The sequence below is a fragment of the Botryllus schlosseri genome, chromosome 6, assembly GCF_051294905.1.
Source record: "Botryllus schlosseri isolate E-star chromosome 6, Bs_hap1, whole genome shotgun sequence".
Taxonomy (NCBI): domain Eukaryota; kingdom Metazoa; phylum Chordata; class Ascidiacea; order Stolidobranchia; family Styelidae; genus Botryllus; species Botryllus schlosseri.
In genome coordinates, this window is record NC_137241.1 from 9,849,796 (window position 1) to 9,869,511 (window position 19,716).

General features: G+C 40.4%; 1 protein-coding gene across 1 annotated transcript in view; it reads left to right on the forward strand.

The window, feature by feature from the left end:
* Positions 1-916: 916 nt before the first annotated feature.
* The window catches only part of LOC145441647 (atlastin-1-like), a 49,457-nt gene continuing 30,657 nt past the window's right edge, over positions 917-19,716 (forward strand). The window contains exons 1-2 of the mRNA XM_080319557.1: positions 917-1,150; positions 3,562-3,711. Of these exons, the coding sequence (XP_080175683.1) occupies positions 938-1,150; positions 3,562-3,711 (363 nt within the window). The 5' untranslated portion in view covers positions 917-937. The remainder of the gene's footprint in view (positions 1,151-3,561; positions 3,712-19,716) is intronic.

Here is a 19,716-nt window from a genome sequence, read left to right on the forward strand (position 1 = left end):
AAGACGTTAGTGTAATAGCGGACGGCCATAATGTACAAAACAAGTATACGATCTACAATGGCCATAACTGTCGTGCCCCAAACCCCCAATCGGAGGGAACTCTAAGGGTCTCAAATTTCTTTCGGTATCATTTGTTGGAGGAGAATTATTTGACTTGAAAATCGATGTCGGGCTTCGCACGATATCCCTATTATAGAGATAAATTAATAAATATGATTAGTAAGAGAAAAGTGCTCATATTTCAGAGAAATATAGGCATATCGGGGCCGGTGAATACCACGCATTGCACAGGACTACTACTCTACGACAAGGGTGGGCAATTATTTTTCTTCGCGGGCCAAATGAGTAACAGAAAATATGTTAGCGAGCCGAGTCGAAAAGTTTAGCTATATCATCGAGGGTGATAATTTTATTTCTAAATTGGAAGCAGTGAATTGCATAGTTAATAAATGCTGCTCAGTGGATGAGTTGATAATGAGAAAATGACGGATAACAAAAAAAAATAATCCATTTATTTGCCGTCATAATTCGAAACAATGGTAAATTTGATACATTTTGAATTCTCTACAATCTACGTTTTATATTTAGATATAAAATGTATTTGGGATACTACAAAACTTATTGTCTTGATCGCTGCCTTCCTAACAGCTTGGTGACATCGATATATATAATATATATACATCTGTCTTCATGAGGTCCAAAGTCACATTGAATAGCGCGCAGCGAGAAGAAAATTGCAAGATTTATTATAGTCTCTCGAAAATTTAGGAGTCAATTTTCACCCCCACACATACTAATTTAATTACGTGTCGACAGCCGCACAAATTTCCTTTTACGGCCGCAGGTTGCCAACCCCTGCTGGTTATGCGACATTATAATATGTGGCTATTCCGAAAATGTCATAATTTGACAGGTTATTATCGAGCAGAAAATAAACATGTCATTGCAAAACATTGGAAACGAACATCCTATTCCATTATTAGAAGACGTTGACGGAAAACTGATGTTCAGAAGAGACAACCTTGAAACGCTTTTTGAATCGGAAGCATTGAAGAACAAACAAATAGCAATAATTTCTATTGCTGGAGCGGTGCGATTGGGAAAGTCTTTTCTTTTAAACCTGTTTCTGCATTATTTTCGGATCAAAGGGGTAAGAGATATATTACATCTACCAAACAATGATCTGCTGTAATAGGTTTGTTTGTTTTGTGGTATTGATGGTGTTTGTCGACTACTATGGTCACTTACACCCGGCCGATATTATTCAACTTCATTCCGTAACTGCCGACTTACAGCACGGCTCACTTCTAGGCTTGTTGTAAGACACCGCTTACGCGGATGAGGTGTCGAGGAGGAGCCTAGATAAATCGCCAACACTTAGGTATAGGAATTCTGAAGTTGACCTCGGTTGGACTCGAACCCGCAATCCATTAGTGTTGCTGCCGCGGATTATACCACTGCCCTATCTGGTCCCACTGGTGTAATAGGTGTTTCGATCCATTTAGTGCAGTGGTTCTTGACCCCTATGGTCGCGATACAAATTCTGATCACTGAGACATTTTGATGACGAATCTAAAATTTGACTGTTTCCTGTTGGCACGATAACCAGCATATAATATGGCTACAATACGTCTTCCTTTAGAAAGATTTGTCCTCATTTTTCAGGTTTTTGAAAATGTTCTCGTTTTTGGCATGTTTTTATTGTTTTTTTGATGTACTTTTTTCTAAGTCATGACGGCACGCATATTTAATTGTGGCGTGATAGTGAATTCATATTCATAAATGAAAAATATAGGGTAACATATCTCCTTTGATTAAATACGCTTCCAAGCCCTGACATATACGGACCAAAAATATCTTTAACCAGAAGTAGATCGTCTTGCAGCATTTCTACGGTCGTTTTTCATCATCATCATCGGTGTCCACTCTGTACCAATGATGTATATCTACGAACTATAGCTGTTGGACCTACTATTTCGAAAGTTGCAACCACCCCGTATCGTATACCTTGACTATATCGGGTGGTAATCGTTGTCCATAGGCTCATACAACATGATTTTTTGAAATTATTCACTCAATTATTATTATATGGCATAATTATACAACTTGAAAGGCCTTTGTTTGAAACACCATTTAAAAATGTTTTTAACAAAGTGTTTTAAACAACCATTTGTTTTAGAAGCAAACCCACTAGCAATTTAATGGTAATGAAACTATCTTGGTTACTTTCGCACCTTATTTAACGTCCACTTGTAAAGTAATAATTATATTTATAATACGAGCTTTCGGAGCGCCACTCCTTCATCAGGTGTTAAAGTGACAATAACGCAGAAAAATATTGAATCCAAACAAATACCCATATTGTGACATCATTATTATGTAATGTTAGTAAGACCAAGTCAGATACCGGTAATTCATGCAGCGGTTATAACTAGGGCAAGTTTTTGTTGCAGTCAAATCCGTAAAATATTGCACTTATTTTTCAAAAAGGTTGCATGTATTTTTCACATAATTTGCACTAAAAAGTTGCAACTATAGACAAAGTCCTTGAAATTACTAGTGTATGAGATACTTGAATCGATCCATATCCGAGGCACTGTAGTTAAACTCAATGTTGGCGACATCAACAAAATCAATAGCCTGAACAAATTGACCCAGTGAAAATATAATTTTCAATAGCCTGAATGTACGTCAAATCAGAACGGACCTCAAATTTAGACGACAGTGAAACAATCAAGCGAATAATATACATACTATATACTTTTGTTCAGCTAACTTCGCCTAGCGTTCATTTTTATTATTGAATTTTCACGTCAAAGTTTGCCAATTTGATTATCGTTTGAATATCTTTCTAGATGCTTGTTATTATGTCCCTAATTCTTGATAAGGGGCATACGAAAAGTCTTTGAGTTAATAAATTCCATGCTGCAATGAATGAAGTTCTAAAAGAAATATTTACATATAGTGCCAAATATTTCCAGTAAAAATTATTTGGAGAAAAAATCAAAAAAAAAATGCAAAATGTTGCATGAAAAATCGGAAAAGTTGCAAAAAGTTGCATGAAAAAATGGAGAAAAGTTGCCATATAAGATTCCTCCAAACAACTGGAAACACCATACTACATAGCTTCTTAGCATATATGAGGATGACGGAAACTGTGAAAAAGTTGCACAAAAGATGCAAAGACTTGCCCTATAGTTACAACAAAGAGAACGACTGAGGATTACATTATGAGCTATACTGAAAAACGATAGACAGTCACCTATATGTATACGTCAACGAACTATTTTAAAATTTTAAAGGAACACCTCTCTTCCCTTTGTATTTATTATTGAAATTGAATCACTTACTACAATTCTCCAGTTGCGTTTTAACATGAAATTTGTTTAAATGCAGTGTAGGCTACCCTATGGAAATAGCATCCACCATACCCAATCGGAATAATATGATATGGAACTCTTATGTCGTGGTACTTCATAATATATATTCTTTGAATATCAGCCCAATTATCACATATTTTATATAATCAAAATGGTCATGAAAATTTTTTGTAAATTTTAGTGGAAGAAAAGAGACGGCGAATGGTTACGCGACTGGAGTTCACGAGAAAATCCAGGATTTGATTGGCGTAGTGGAGATGAAGGTCATACCCGCGGTATAGTGGCTTGGGGACAGGCGATTGTCGTAGAACGACCTCGTGATGGAGTTGAAGTAAGTAAATTACAGACCACGGCTGAAAGAAATGATTTGAATTCATAAAATTTGATCGGATGTTATTTGTAACCATTCGAGTCGGGTGAAAAAGTCGAATTTTTGAGTAGGCCTACTGTAATTATTCGCTTCGTGTAAGTGGCGAAATAACGCAGTGGTATAATCCGCGGTTGCAATACCGACGGTCGACTTCAAAATTCCTATACACAAGTTTTGGAGGTCAATCTAGGCTCCTCCTCGCCAGAGTTGGATCAATTACAATAATTCAGTTTAATTACAGGCTACAGGACAGTCAATGAAATGTAATCAAACGATTCTGCTACACAGAGCTGAGTGAGGATGATGAAATGTAATGTGTAAGGCGTCAGCGATAAGGATCATACCGATAAGATATGTAAAACTAAAATAAATGCAAAAGGAAAAAACTTCCTGATAACTACGAATTCCAACATTTTTGTTTGCAGTTACATTTTCACTTGCTCGGAAAATGTTAGATTGCATTTGATGGACATTAGCGTGCAAAAATGTCAAGCCTCAGTAAATTTGGCCAAGATTGGTGGTAAGATTGGGATAACATGTCAACAAATGCGTGATCAAGTTTTGATGAAGCCTTGGTTAGAAGCTTTAATTTCTTTTTGCAATTGTTGCAGCAAGCCTCGGCACTGGTCAGAGATTTAAAAATGAAACTCTAACCGTGGTGTAGGAAATGGTTCAGCACGGGTTTCAGAAGAGTTTATTTGCTGTTCATTCATTTTGATATACTAAGATGTAGTTTAGCCCATTGGTTCTCCAACTTTTTTAGACACGCCCCCTTTATGACAGTGAAATATTTCGCGCTCCCGGATCGTCATATCACACAATGAAACCAGAATGTTAGCAATCCTTACAGATAGTTTGATGGTATAGAAGGTTATGACTGTTGATGAGAGAATCCGCCAATATTAAATTCGGACTATACACAAAGCAATAACAATGAAACGGAGGTGAATCGCGCCAAGGCCGAAACATTTCAGTTTACCGGAGCTTCGCGCCCCCCATCAGATGCTTTCACGCCGTTCAAGGGGGCCACGCCCCCCAGGTTGAGAACCACTGGTTTAGCCTATATTGTAATTCAAAAAGTTTTATGTTGCTACTGAAGTATGGGGAACAGTTTTGCATAGCTAAATTATCTAGTTATAACGCAGCACACACAGAACACCGATGCAAATATAGTCTAAATCAGAAGTCTCAAACACGCGGCCAGCCAGAGCATTTTGTGCGGCCCGTGACGACATTTTAGATTTTTTCGCCACATTTCCAATTCATGATGACAAAACCTGACCCTTAGACGTCTCGGGACTGAAATTTGTGAGTTGGACTTGGACGCGACCTTTTTTAGAATTACTCAGACTCGGGCTAACTCGATGGCAAAATGAAAATGACTCGAGTGGACTTGGAGTGACTTGGAATGCCGTAAATTTGTTAGAACCATGGACGCAACAAATTAATCGCGTATCAGGGGAATAGTAGGGAAGATGTGGTACCGACGGATCAAAAATTGGAAAATGATCGCTGGCCCCGAAATGTTCAGCCGAAAACAGCAGATCTTTTGCTGGCTCAGCACTTTGATACAAGCTCTACCTATCGCGCACATATACATGAATATCCGTCTTTCCAGAAAATATTTATCGACGTTCAAAATTTGTTGCTCGACCGTGCCATTGGTCCCCACCCGGTGGGTCCGATGGCACACGACCCGGGGACCTATGAGACATACTCTCAAAAACTCAGATTTCTAGCTCAGTATTTTAATCTAAGCTACAGTAAGCCAAAGAAGAATGTTTGGTCGCAACTGGCAAAAAATAGAATAAATATTAACTCAAATGTTGCCATAAAATCACGTTTCGATTTAGGCTCGAACTTATAAATTTGACGGTACATACATATTGCCCGAAAATCGACAGTGTGACATCCAAATACCTCGTTATAGCGACAAAACATCATATGCAATTATTACATAAAGAGTTTCTCTACGTAGGCATGTTTCAGTTGTTGGATGATTAATATGATTGATTATTTTGCTTGATTTGGCTATTGTACCATCGATTCCCACCCTACGAATTTTATACATGAATCGAAAAAAATTCCACTCAAGGAAGGTATTGAAAAAATAATAGTTGCCATTATATAGCCTGATACAAGCCCTACACTTCACATTAAAAATGATTGCTGGTTTGTTCGTGTTGAAGGTTACAAAGAAAAATGTATGTGTCGATCGAAATTTAGTTTACACCCCCCAAAACAAAAAACATCTCTCAGAGACCCCTTAGCTCGCGCACGTCGAATTTTTTTGTACGCGAGGAAAGATTTTGCAAGCATGCAAGTGTAGAAAATTGCGCGGAGTGTAATCATGGAATTATCATAGAGAATTTTCAAAGTATTTTCGGTCCCAGTGATCCATCGGTACCACATCTCCCCTACTTAGTGGTACGCTCCAACGATTTAACAGCAATGGGCCGTTCAGCGTTCCGACATTTCAATCACTAGGACACATTCATTAATATCTTTATATTATATTTATATTTTTTCTGCTCCTATATTTGAAGATATTTGGCCATGAGATTTATAATCTACTTATCAGAAGTATACCCGAATCCTGGATTGGAATTACAATGCTCAACTTGAAAATGTTTTGATATCAGACCAGTCTCTATTATCAATTTGTTAGATTCAAAAATTTCATAGTAGCTGAGAATTATAACCCGATAGCTTTTATGATGGCATCATACATTTGTCCGCCCATATGGTGTCTATATCTTATAGTTAATATATATCAAGTACAACAACAATTCTATTCAAATAGTTATAAATGTGATGATTCTTTTCGTGCCAGGCCTAAATTGATACAAGAGTAAATCACATTTTGACGATGTGTGTTTACAGTCAGTCTGCTGGTTCGGCTCACTTTCAATAGGACAATTCATTCTCGCCAAATAAGGCCTACTTGGAAAGACATAGAAAACCCCTATAAATGCTGCGGCCCGCGGCGTCGTCAAAACTGGAAAATTGGCCCGCTAGCACATTTGAGTTTGAGACCTATGGTCTAAATCAGTGGTTCCCAACGTGGGCGATTTGGCGATCTAGGGGGGCGAAAATGACGAAGTGGGCGACAGGGGGGCGAAAATGCACAAAGGGGGCGACGGGGGGCGAAAATAGCGAAGGGGGCGATAGGGGGGCGATGACGCGTAAAAACGGCTGACCTTTTTTTTTTTTTTTTTTTTTTTAGTCATCCACCTAGCAATGCGGAGCGAAAAAACGTTATTTTCAGCTCTGAGCGGAGAAAGATGACCTTTTTTTTTTTTTAGTCAACCCGCCGGTGATTACAGTCTGTATGCCCAATTATCGGTGCACAAAATTTGGGGGGCGATGATCGGTGTTGACCTTGAAAAGGGGGCGATGGGTCGGAAAAGGTTGGGAACCACTGGTCTAAATATTACAGGGAGCGACTGTCTGCTAAGGCCTTAAGGCCTTGCTGCCCCTTGTCGTCACCCTGGTCCGTACCGGATTTTCATTGGAGTGACGAATAAATGATTGATTGATTATTTTATGTGATCATTGTCAGGTTTCCATACCAATGTAATCGAAATTGTAACTGAGCAAAGTTTTTATCAATTACAATTACAATTACACATAATATATATGCGGCAATTACAATTACAATTACAATTACATGAAAAAAATGTAATTATTACATTCAGTTCAATTACAAATTACAATTGATCCAACTCTGCTCTTCGCAACCTCATCCGCGTAAGCAGTGTCTTACAAAAAGCCTACAATTGGGCCGTGCTATTAGTCGATATAAAACGAAATAAAACTGAAGAATATCGGCCTGGTGTAAATATTCATAGTATTCGACAAACACAATGAATACCACGAAAACAATTTCGGTTCTTGTCGAGTGTTATATTAATTGTTGGATTTGTCGTTCTAATTCGTTCGTCGCACCGCAAATGCGTTGAAGCGAAAATCCTTCGAATTAGAGCCTCCAAATGAATCGTGTCCAACATACAAATCAACGACATTGAGATCAGCAGAGAAGGTGAAAGCGTTCATGCTCTGCATACTCAAGAGTTTTCAGGCAAAATGGACTGAAAGGTAGTGAGTCAACGAGGCAACAACGCCCACATTAAACCTCTGCATGCAACATGTTGATCCAGTCAATACCAGAATCGTATCTCTCGAAACCCGATCTCTGATCCGATATCACAACAAAACTGTGATACAATCGAAATATAGGAAGTTGACGAAACGATTTTGAGTAGTAGTAAATCATTCGCACACCGGGGTCTAGGCTCTTTAAATAGAAGGCACGAACACTGAATGAAAAATGAAGATGTTGTATTAAAAAACAAGTGACAAAATCAGGTGGCATGTGACAAAATGTGTTATGTTCTTGATCTTGTTTGAACAGTACGTCATACGACGTTGTTACAATATGAAATCATTATATTATCAACAGAATAACTTTAATACAGGCGACACGATCCAGAGTGCAGGTGAACGAAAGACCAGTAGCAGACAAGGGTATTAATTAGGGATGGTGTGAACCTCTGAAAGGTTCGGGTTCGTGGGAACGCGAACCTTTTTGAAAGGTTCTGTGTGAACGCGAACGTGAACCTCATGACGTCACGTGACGTCATATTGCTAATTTTAACCCTATATTTCAATGAAGTGATAGCCTATATCAGGGGTCGCCAACTCAAAATGGGTCGCGGGCCACTTTTCCAAATTCCTAGAGGCCGCGGGCCGCATGACTTCAATATCGAGATTAACGTATAGCCAACGCAGCTTACCAACCACGCATGATAACTCTACGTAAGTACAATGCAGTGCTCTCTTACATGGGCGATGGGCATAGCCACCACAAAATGGTTAATATTTTATTGAACACACACAAATACAACAAAAAATATCATGCTCATCAATGTCATTATATTTTCTACTATGAGCTGCGCACGATACCTGACAACACTATGTAGCAACTAAAACACGGGTGGCCAACCTTTCTGCTATTAACGGCCGCATTTTGATTAATCCTGTAGCCCGCGGTCGCATTCCGGTGCATGGTGGTAATGAACAAACTGGGGCCGAATATCCACGTTAAACTCACGTTTACTCATAACTGCTAACTATGGGCACCGAGATCGTGAATATAGTCATGTTGTGAGGAGCGACAGGGATCCGTACTGTAGTCGCGCGAAGCGCGAAAAATTTTTAATATTCATAAGGGAATTAATTTCGTCATTAAATATTAGTATAGTTTCACATATTACTATCAAATATTCTTCCTTTATCGGCCCATGTGATCAGATTCACCGGTAATAGAATTTATGCAGGGGGTGTCTTCAAAAACTTAGAGAAGTTATTGATGTGGTGCATCTTTGGGAGGGCCAATTCTCATTAGTCCCCTATGTTGCATGCAGTTATTTCTTTGCATCCCATTAGAATTGTCGTTATAGTGGAAATATATTGGATTCACCCAAACGCAGGCCAACCATAAAAGAAAATTAATTCGGGATGAGGACAACACCATTAAAAATTGGTATTTCTTTATGGGGCGCATCATTTTTCTCTGCTGTTCGCATCTGTACTGTGGGACTCAGATTACAAAGGACACTGCTGTAATAAAATCCAAAATCAACTCGTATTTAAACGCGCATAGCGCGAAGAAAATTTCAAGAATAATTCAAACATTTCATTAATTAGGGAGTCAATTCGTAAATTCAATTTGCATAATATTGACAGCCGCCAACACATCCTGATTGAATTGAATGTCGACGGCATCATGATTTTTCTTCTACTGCCGCAGATTTGCCGTCCCGGGATTAAAGAATCGATAGTGGGGTTAGTTATAGACACGGTAGCTTATTTGCTGGAAAACTATCGCCTCGTAAAGCATGGTCTCTTGGTGAGCCCGAAGTCGTTTATCAAGCCTCCCGGTCTTGGCAGTGGTGGGCCATTGCACGCTAAAGCAATATGCCCTGCCCATTCATATCAACAAATTATTCCTCCATAGAACGATATTACCATGCCGAACCGAAGGTATAGTGATATTGGGCACAGTAGAATGGATTACTTTGAACAACAACAACAATATGTTTAAACTGAAATCAATTTCGGCATTTTGAAATGGTTTACGGAGCGTTCTTCCGACATTTCTCCAAATCAAGCCGCGGGCCGCAAAATATGACTTTTGATGTTGTGCGATTGCGGGTCAAGGTCATGCAGAGAGTCACTAAATGTTCACAAACGAAAAGCTGGATATTTCGAGCAAACTTTTGCAACAAAGCAAGTTAAATTTTTGAGATTGTCAAGGTGCATGCTCGTTTAGTGTCGACTGTTTATGCTGCCAGCGCCATGCATAGAGTGGCCGGCAGTTAAAATGCAATAAATTTGAACCAAAGATGTTATAATGAAGTGAAAATTGCAATATTTGAAAAAGGTTCACAGTGCAGAACCTACGAAGGTTCTGTTGTGAACGCGAACCTCAAAATCTCCGAGGTTCACACACAGAACGCGAACGTGAACCTCACGTTCACACCATCCCTAGTATTAATACGAAGCACGGAAACACGAGGAAATAATGTTTGGCGGTAATTACTAATCCTAGACAAATAACAAACAAATGATACCAACGTAAAATGAACGAAAATAAAAGTCCTTCCCTGTAAGTTAAAGGGTACAAGGGTACTTTATGTTGGCCGATAGAAATCAGTTTGCTTCCTAATTCTAACCGGCTAACGTCTAATCGACGTTCGAGCAGGACTAGATACAGGACGTTGTGCTCTATTCCTGACCGATGGTTGCTCAGCTTGCGATTGTTGAGGCTGAGCAACTTGCTGTGTGACGGTATCATTACCAGTTGAAATCAAGCGTGGTTGGAGTTAGTTTTCATGCCTTCTCCAATACCCATGATCTGTTCTTATAATGTGCACAACACGTCCCAGTATTTCCAGCGAATTCAAATCCCGACAGGGCAATAAAAGTACTCCGAAATATAGCCGTCTAAGGTCGATAGTTTTGAAGAATGGGAGCGCGGCAACGCAATGACCATAACAATGGCCAATGGCGTCGAGCGATTGTGCCAATGACTAAGCCAATCCGTTTTACGTAAGTTACATTAGGAATATAAATACAGGCTACAGAATGAATATAATTCAAATATCTGTGATACCACTGTATTACTTTTGACGCAAAAGGTCCCCGGCATTCAAAAAAACTGTTTGGTGATTGAAAAATGCTAAACCAAATTCCAACGTCAACGTTTATAGTGATATCAGCAGTGGCGGCTCGTCCTATAGGGCAACTGGGGCATTGCCCCACCTAAAATTCTGTTCAATAACAATTCTTTACCATTTATAGACGCACCGAAATCACAGCGAAAATCGTATTCTTCTTGTCCTTTCGCTTGTAAATGCCCCTATATAGCGAAGTCTCTGCGAAAATCGAATTCTCTTCGTGTTTTCGCTTTGCGAATGCCTAGCCGGGGCATGCCCCGGTAGCGCTCATAACAAGCTTTCACTGTCTGTTCTCTCAAAGCCGCGCACAATAAAGAAACGGTGATTTACTCTCTCCTATTCATAAAATTACCGAGCAACCGGGGCAACATAGCCTAGTTGCCCTTAAGGTGTGATGTAACAATCGTATCTATATCTGAACTCGGTTACCCTCATATGCGTTGAGTCGATCTTTGCTGGTATAGGTCGATTTTGATGGTGTTTCGCTCCATGATAATTCTTGAAACTTGGTATGTCATGTCGTGATGGTGGTATTCAACACTGTCCTAAGTTTCAGGGTTTCTACTCAAAGTTTAGGGTAGTAATTCCGTTTCCGAAGTTGGGTGTGTGCTGATCCGTCATGTATTGCAAACAGATTTTACTCAAAAGCCGGTATTGGTGTCCATTGATTTTGACGATGTTCCATACCGAGATCGGTCATGACATTTGGTACGGTGAGTCTTAATGTTAGTATCAAACGCTGTACCAAGTTTCAAGTTTGTCACTGAACTATGTTAGTGGTAATTTCGTTTCCTAAGTCGAGTGAGAGCTGACTCGTCATTTATCGCAAACATATTTTACGCAAAGCCGGTATTGGTCTCCATTGATTTTAACGATGCTCCTTAGCTAGATCCGTCATGAGCTTTTGCATGGTATGTCTTGATTTTAGTATCGAACGCTTTGCCAAGTCTCAAGGTTGGTACTCAATGATTCGGGCAGCAATTTCGTTATCAAGGTCGAGTATGGTAGAGATGTGCGCTGATCTGACACTTAGCCTACCTAACGCATTGCGGATTTCACGCAAAAGCCGGTGTATCTGTGTTAACGCTAACTGTGTTCCATACTGAGATAGTTGATGAGATGATGATATCATGAAACGGTTTACTAACATCCTCGGTTTGCATTCAAATATTTAGTTTTATTTTATATTCTTCAATGTCAATTTAACCGTGCAATTGTGGCCTTCAGGCCATTTGCTTACAATTACAACCCCTGTCAAGCGCGATAGCTGTTTCGTTTTCGATGGCGGCTAACAGCTGATCGCTTGATCAACCTATTCCTCGGTAAATTTTACGCAAAATTCGATGTTGGTCTGTTCGTATTAATTTTGACAGTGTACCATACCGAAAACGGTCATGAGGCTACTTCTCGATGATTTCATGTAACAGTGTACCAAGTTTTCGGCTTTCAATCACGTATTTATTCGGTAATATATTTTCCAAAGGCGATTTTTGCAGCAGACATATAGACACTATAGACCAGCGGTTCTTAACCTTTTTTCCTCCAGCGCCCCCTTTCAAAAATTATCGTGTTCCAGCGCCCCCCCCCCTCCAACTTCATACTGTAAGGAATGTGATAAAGACAATGAGTAAGAGGGAGGGCCGTAACAGCACTTCGTCAACCCCCCTAAAAACGCTTGCCTTGCGCACCCATAGCGTGATAAACCGAACTTCTGAGGGCTTCGCCCCCAAGAACCCCATATCGTGATTTCGATGGTCAGCAAAGTTTGTGTGGCCTGGTCGCCCAAGGTACCAAAATTTTCTATAATGCATGAATGAATAGGTGGTAATTACATACATAAGTCGCTATAAACTTTTTATCCTCTCAGCTCACGTAATCAGATTTACCAGTAGCACTGAGTGAGCTGTTGTATAGGAACATGAAGGGCACGTAATTAATAATAAAACATATTCGGGTGTGCCCGCAGATACAATTATTCGTTATCAGGGCCGTAACAGCACTTCGTCAGCAGCCCCCCCCAGAAAAAACGTTGGTCCTGGGACCCCATCGGGTGATAAACCAAACTTCCGGGGGACTTCACTCCCAGACCCCCATTAGGCTGTCGGCTATTTGCTGATAGCCTATTAGGTATCTACATTGGGTGTCCATTTACTAAGGAAGCTATTCTCGCCTAGTCACGCGAAGCGCGGAAAATTTCACTAATTAATGATTTAATTGGTTAATACATCGGGAATTGCATGTAAATTGAGATTAATTTTTATCCTCTCTCTGCTCACGTAAACACATTTACCGGTAGAGCTGCGTGAGGTGCAATGTTCCCTCTAAGCTGCGCAGCACGTGCGCAGTGCTGACACGGTCTCTGCGCACAGAAAATCTACGTTGCGCACAACAAATCCGAAGTTATTACCTGTTTTTAGTCGTTACGCACTGTTGTCCAAGGGTCAGCGCAGTGAGTTGTTGAGTGTGCGCAGGCCGCAGACTCATCAAAACTTAAGCGAACATTGTGAGGTTTCTTGGAAACTGTAGGGCCCGTTACTAATAATTAAACATATTCGGGCGGGCGATCCCGTTGGTATGACTTCGTTGCATGATGTTATTTCGTGACCCCCTGTCCGCAATATCAAAAAATATAGAATCGCTCAACGGGGATATCGCCCAACAGGAATATCCCTGTCGCCCAATCGTACTAAACTAAAAGACGAACACGATTTCAGATTGGTATTTCGTCACTGACATATAATTTTTTCCCGGCCAGATGGAATTCGTCTTCTGGGGTTCATATTGCCTAGACAGGAACATTCGGTGTCAGTCATATTTAGGCGCCCATGGACAATTAAACCTATATGTATTTTGAAGGCTATATGTAACGAAGTTTTCGGTGTTAATTTGCTCTGAATACTCATTAAGGATATGTCCTATCACCACATCATCTACTGCGAAGCCATTTTTTTCCAGCGCCCCCCATTCCGCCCCCCTGAGCCCAGCGCCCCCCATATCGCCCCCTGAGAGTTTCCGCCCCCTTCAAAATCGCCAGCGCCCGCTGGGGGCAAGGTTAAGAACCACTGCTATAGACCGTAAGCCGTATGTGTCGTGTGACAGTCTCCAGCCTCAAGGCCAAAATCTCCTATGCTGTACCGGGACCGAATTTCCGAGGCTGCTATCCGTAGTTCTTCAGAATGATGTTTTGGATTCAATATGACATGTCCAATCTATGAGATAACAATTGCGTATGTGTCCGAACTCGTTGACCTTTCCAGTTAGTCTTACGCAATCTCTCGAGTTATAGTCATTTCCATTTCTGCAGATAATTAGTCTGGTGTAGTGCGAACATGAACCGTGTCGAATCTTTGTTCCGCACGCCGTTTACGCAGTTACCACACTTCAAGTCACAGCTCACCAGCAGACCTCTCGCGGCACATACGTTAAAATCACTGTTGTCGTTCGTATTACCGTACCACCAAGTTATTTGTTTACGTTGGAAAACGCCATTGTGACGTCATGTTGATGTCGTTTGCAGCCCTTGCCCCACCACCCGATATTGTCACGAGCCGCCACTGGATATCAGATATATTCCAGTGAAAAACAAAGGTATGAATTTGGTGGTAACATTTTGGAATCATTTGGCAGGTATGGCCCGCAAGATTTCTAGTAACGGATTGAATCCGGACAGCGATACCAGTTTAATTCGACACTCCTGCTGTTAAACTTTATTCAACAATCAACATTTTACCTGCTGCATTCGCGGACCAAGTCCTACCCATACGGATCAAATAAAAGCTTGTAATGTATGCTCATGCTCAATGCTCCTTGCTCATACTTACTTAACCATAAAAGCGACTATAGAAAGTATCGACACCCGTCATCAACAGCGCGACATGTCTCTGGAGCCCTACGCAACAAGCGGGCTAAGGCAATGGATATCATAATAATCTGACATATCCAATGTAGACTACTACATATCTCTATCAGCTGAAGGATATTGCGCGAAAATTGGTAGGGCCCTAATACATTCTGTGGACCCAGTTCTACCCTTACAAGTCAAGGAAAGGCTGGTGTGTTCTCGCTTGTACCGAAGCGCATAGAATACGTATCAACAGCGCAGCGTTTCTCTGTGGCGCGGTTGCACATGCACATTGTTATTGCCGCGACGTCAGCTGATCCCACTCTCGCCGCTCGGCCGCATCCTTGCTCTTGAGCTAGTCTCTCGTTTCGCCAGACAGCATTGTTGCGTCACACTGCCAATCTACACGACAATGAATAATTTGGGGCTGATTGCGGGGGTTCCAGGGCCTTGCGTGGAATAAAATTTAGATTTTCGCAAGCAGTACAGCGTCAGCTTTCGATTGATACCCGATTCATCAAATTTAATGCTAGGCAAGTCGGTCAAAAATCACCGTCAAATTGCCTGTAGCCAAATGGAAACTGTGACGTGATACAATTTCATTGAACCGTGCGATTTGCTTGTGTCGACACCATATAGGACACTATGTTTTCACACAAGCACGCATACCGGCCTGTATGCACTATATGCAGCTTGGCCATTTATTTTTATCATTTACCGACAAGCAGTGAAGACCTCACGTCTTCTCTGACTCCCTAACACCATGTTGTGACGTCACGAAAATGGCCGATATTTTTTTACCTCCAATGACCGATACCGATATTTCTTTCCAAGTGTGATATCGCAGCCTGATCTGTTTTCAATTAAAGAGGTTGCAGAAGAGACGTCAGTGTCAAAAGCTGTTGCAAAAGAATAAACTGTAGAGTCATCAGTCACGGCATCTTCTTCTGACAATTCAACAATTTGGAAAAGGGGATAGCTGAATCTATAGTGATTCACCCGTTATCGAGGGAAGCATATTTGATAGTGAAAAGCAACCGTCATTCCGATGATAAATCCATTAAATATTGTACCGGTACTTTTTTCAAGTACAGTCACTTCAACTTCTTCTTTGGCATTCCGGTGCGTTGCCTATCGTATGGATTGAATTACAGTTGTTGGACATTGAACCCAGAAGAGTATAAGTGAAGATGGGTAAATCCAGTGATGATTATGAGCCTGAGTGGAATTGGTGACAAGTTTACACACAACACTGCTTCATTCCTAATTATTCTATGCGATTACACCTTCTGTCATGCACAACTTATTGGCGAAAACAACCACTGTTTCCGGTCTGTATTACGAGCTCTCTTTTGAGTTCATAATATCCATGAACACTGTCGGATATTGAAAGGATGACGTTATTTTCGTACTTCCAACTGAAAGACTTGGAAATTAGGATTATAGACTGTGAAGCAAACGATTTCACATGACTTTAACAAAATAGGCCTTATTGTCGGTTGCTTGCTACCTGAACTCTTATTATATCAGTGGCGGCTCGTGAAAATTATTATATCAGTGGCGGCTCCTGATAATATCGGTTGGCGGGGCAAGGGGTACACGCAATTTTAATAATCTATTCCGACGTGAAAATGTGACTTCGTGGTGGTCACACACAGTTTTTATGGGGTGTAGACATTAGTAGTTAGTATGATCGGTCGTGGTGTGCCATTGTGGCTTATGGGCCCGCTGGTGACTCGTATTGAAAACTCGTGTTGGTGACTCGTACTTTCAGACCCCCCCTCTCGCTCGTGATTCGTAATGGGTTCTTATGGATGCGGTGGTGAGTCGTACTTTCGGGCATAGGCTGCGGTGATGACTCGTATTGAAAACTCATGTTGGTGACTCGTACTTTCAGGTATGGGCTGCGGCGGTGATTCGTATTGAAATACTCGTGTTGGTGAGTCGTATTTTCAGGTATAGGCGGCGATGGTGAGTCGTATTTTCGGGTATAGGCTGCGGCGGTGATTCGTCTGTCATGTATTCTTACAGGGTCTCTGCTGATTCACCATGTGTTCTTATGGGCGTGGCGGTGATTCGTACTTTCGAGTATAGGCATCTCTCGCGCGGTGTTGAATATGTATCAAGTAAATAGTCATGTGAATGAACCTTTGTCAATGTGTATATCGTAAATTATTATATATGACATCGTAGTTCAGTCGTGGCAAATGACCGATCGTGTTCTAACTCAAGTCTTTCCTCGCTATTGATTCCTACGTAACCTGAATAATACTTTCAGATCGGATTATTCACACCTTCCATATACCGCTGTTTCGCACCTACAGAATAGTCTGCTGTTCACAGTCGCAACTTCATCGCGATAGCACAATTTTCACACCGCGATCAGTAGAACAACACCGCGCTAACCCAGTTGTCGAATCACATAGGTCAAACATTGTACGCGAAAATGAATTATTGTATTGTGGTAAACAAATATGCAAACTATTCTTCCAATTCGACAAGTCTAGTTAACTGATCGATTTTCAATCTGCCGACACAGTTTTTAACACGAGTGAGTTGATATTTCTTCCCGGATACGAGCGAGGCTTTGGTCCATTGATCCAACACCACCTCTCCAGTGTCATCTTTCAATGTAAAACTATTTAATTTCAACTTGTTCCCGGTGTCAGAGTTAACCGTCTTCTCCTCTCGAGAAACACACGTAGCGGCGATCGAGACGTATTCATCTTTATTTCCGTATACCGATTCACAGGTCAATAATGGGTATTCTTCAGTCGTATGTCTCGATTTTCCATGCAGGGTTACTGACGAAGCCCGTCCCAGTAATACAGCAGGTTTTCCAGTAAATTTGTCAATTTGGACCCAACCGGATTTGACCATGAGTTTTTTTCGTATGGAGAATGCTTTCTCAATGTTCCCGAACAATTCATGATTGAAACACGTGAAAGATATCTCTTCGTTATTACCGTCGATGAATATACCTTTGAGATATTGACTAACGGCGCCTCTTTTGGGTGATGAAACGAATTTGACACCGACGTGAAAATTTGAAGTTGCTCCGACTTGCATACTGTTGACACTGTTCGATGCCATATCGTTTGGTAAAGTGAGAGTCATCAGCAAATCCTTCGAAATTTATAGAATTATGTGTAAGGTATTGAGTGAGTTAACAGTCTTTGTATAATCCTGATGACCCGTGTGAATAGACTTGGATTGGCTAAACAGGAAATTCACTAAAGCGCAGTGTGCTGTGCGATTTTGAAAAACAGATGTCCGTGGCGGCGTTTTGATCTGTGTGACACACTAAATACGTCCGGTTCTGAAATTCGGAAACGCGGCCTGGTTGCAAGAGGATTACGCAGCGCGCGACCTATATTGCACATACAATCGTAGTATTTATTACTGAGAAATCAAACGCTTAACAAAACACACACAACTGATCATTTGCCAACTCTAACATTACCAAAAAATTCCAGTATTGTTGATTGAAATTCCTTGAGACCTTATTATTAAGAATGTTATAGTGCGGTGTCGGAATCCATTCGCGGGATGTACTAAAGGTAAATTCAGATAATCCAGAATGAAATATTTGGGACTTTGACATTGTGTGAATTGAAATATGTTTGACAAACATGACTACCAACTTTCACCCAGTTACATTTCGAGATTATACGCACATTGATTTGAAACAAGTAATGAAACATTACCACTCTATTCGCGACCTGTCTTTCCGTTTGTCAAAGAGGGTTTCAGTAATTACTATCGCGATATTTTGATGTGTTACTACACCCAATCGAGTCAGTCAATGAAATACCACCTGTTGTAAATATTTCTTACTTGACAACCACTTGTGCATACCACGATCTAGTTGCGACGCGATGAGTTAAATCGGAACATTTCAATCTATTTGCCGAAACCTTGAACAAGCTGTCTGGTTATTTTTTTATCACAATTGAGTTAATGGAAATAGCATTACGCCTCGAAATTTTAACATCTCACCATACTCAAAAGAGTCAATCATGAAAACCTTGTCAAGTAAATCCGTTTGTAACATGGCCAACCAACTAGACAGTACCCGTACAGAAAGAAGACAAGATTACGCGAGTACATACAATCGCTACAATCTAAAATCCGTAGCAAGTTCGGTTGTAGTCATATACCGCCAAATCGTCTTTTTTGTTCAACTGTAACAGTCGTTACTATTCTGTAAGATAAAGTAATTACTACTCGGTATATTTTATAAACCAAAGTGAATACTACTCGGTGTGTGGTTTGAGATTAACATATTACATTTGAGTATACGAGATTTGAATGTCTGACCAACCTATGTTGAGAATTCATTTCTTACAATCGAACGCAGGCGTTATATTGAAAATTTTCACGAATTGACACATTGATTTTGACATATGAGATTTTGTAATAGTCGATCATGACTTGATTATTAAATTATGACATTATTAGACCAGGGTTGTGTTGAAGGTTATTACGATACCAACAAACTTTTTAGAAACATTGTTATTAAAATATCGATTTGTGAAACTAGATTAACATGTGTGAAATGTTTTGATTGGTGAGATTAAGCCGTGTTCGTAAAAACCACGCAGCGTATTGTGGATATCAGGAAATATTTTACAAATGTAATTGTCTCCAGTAACCAAGACTAAAGATGAAACAAAAATTTCCTTTGTTGAACAATAACCGGTACAATACTTTATCATCGTAATCTGCGGTGAGAATTGAAACACTTTCGTACATTACCCGGTGTCAAGATATCACATTAGGTGAATTGACATACCGCCGCTTGATTAATACCTAATCCGTTCGCACCATTTCACATACTTTGATCATTACAAAAGTAAATTGGAATATGTTTGCTAGATGCAT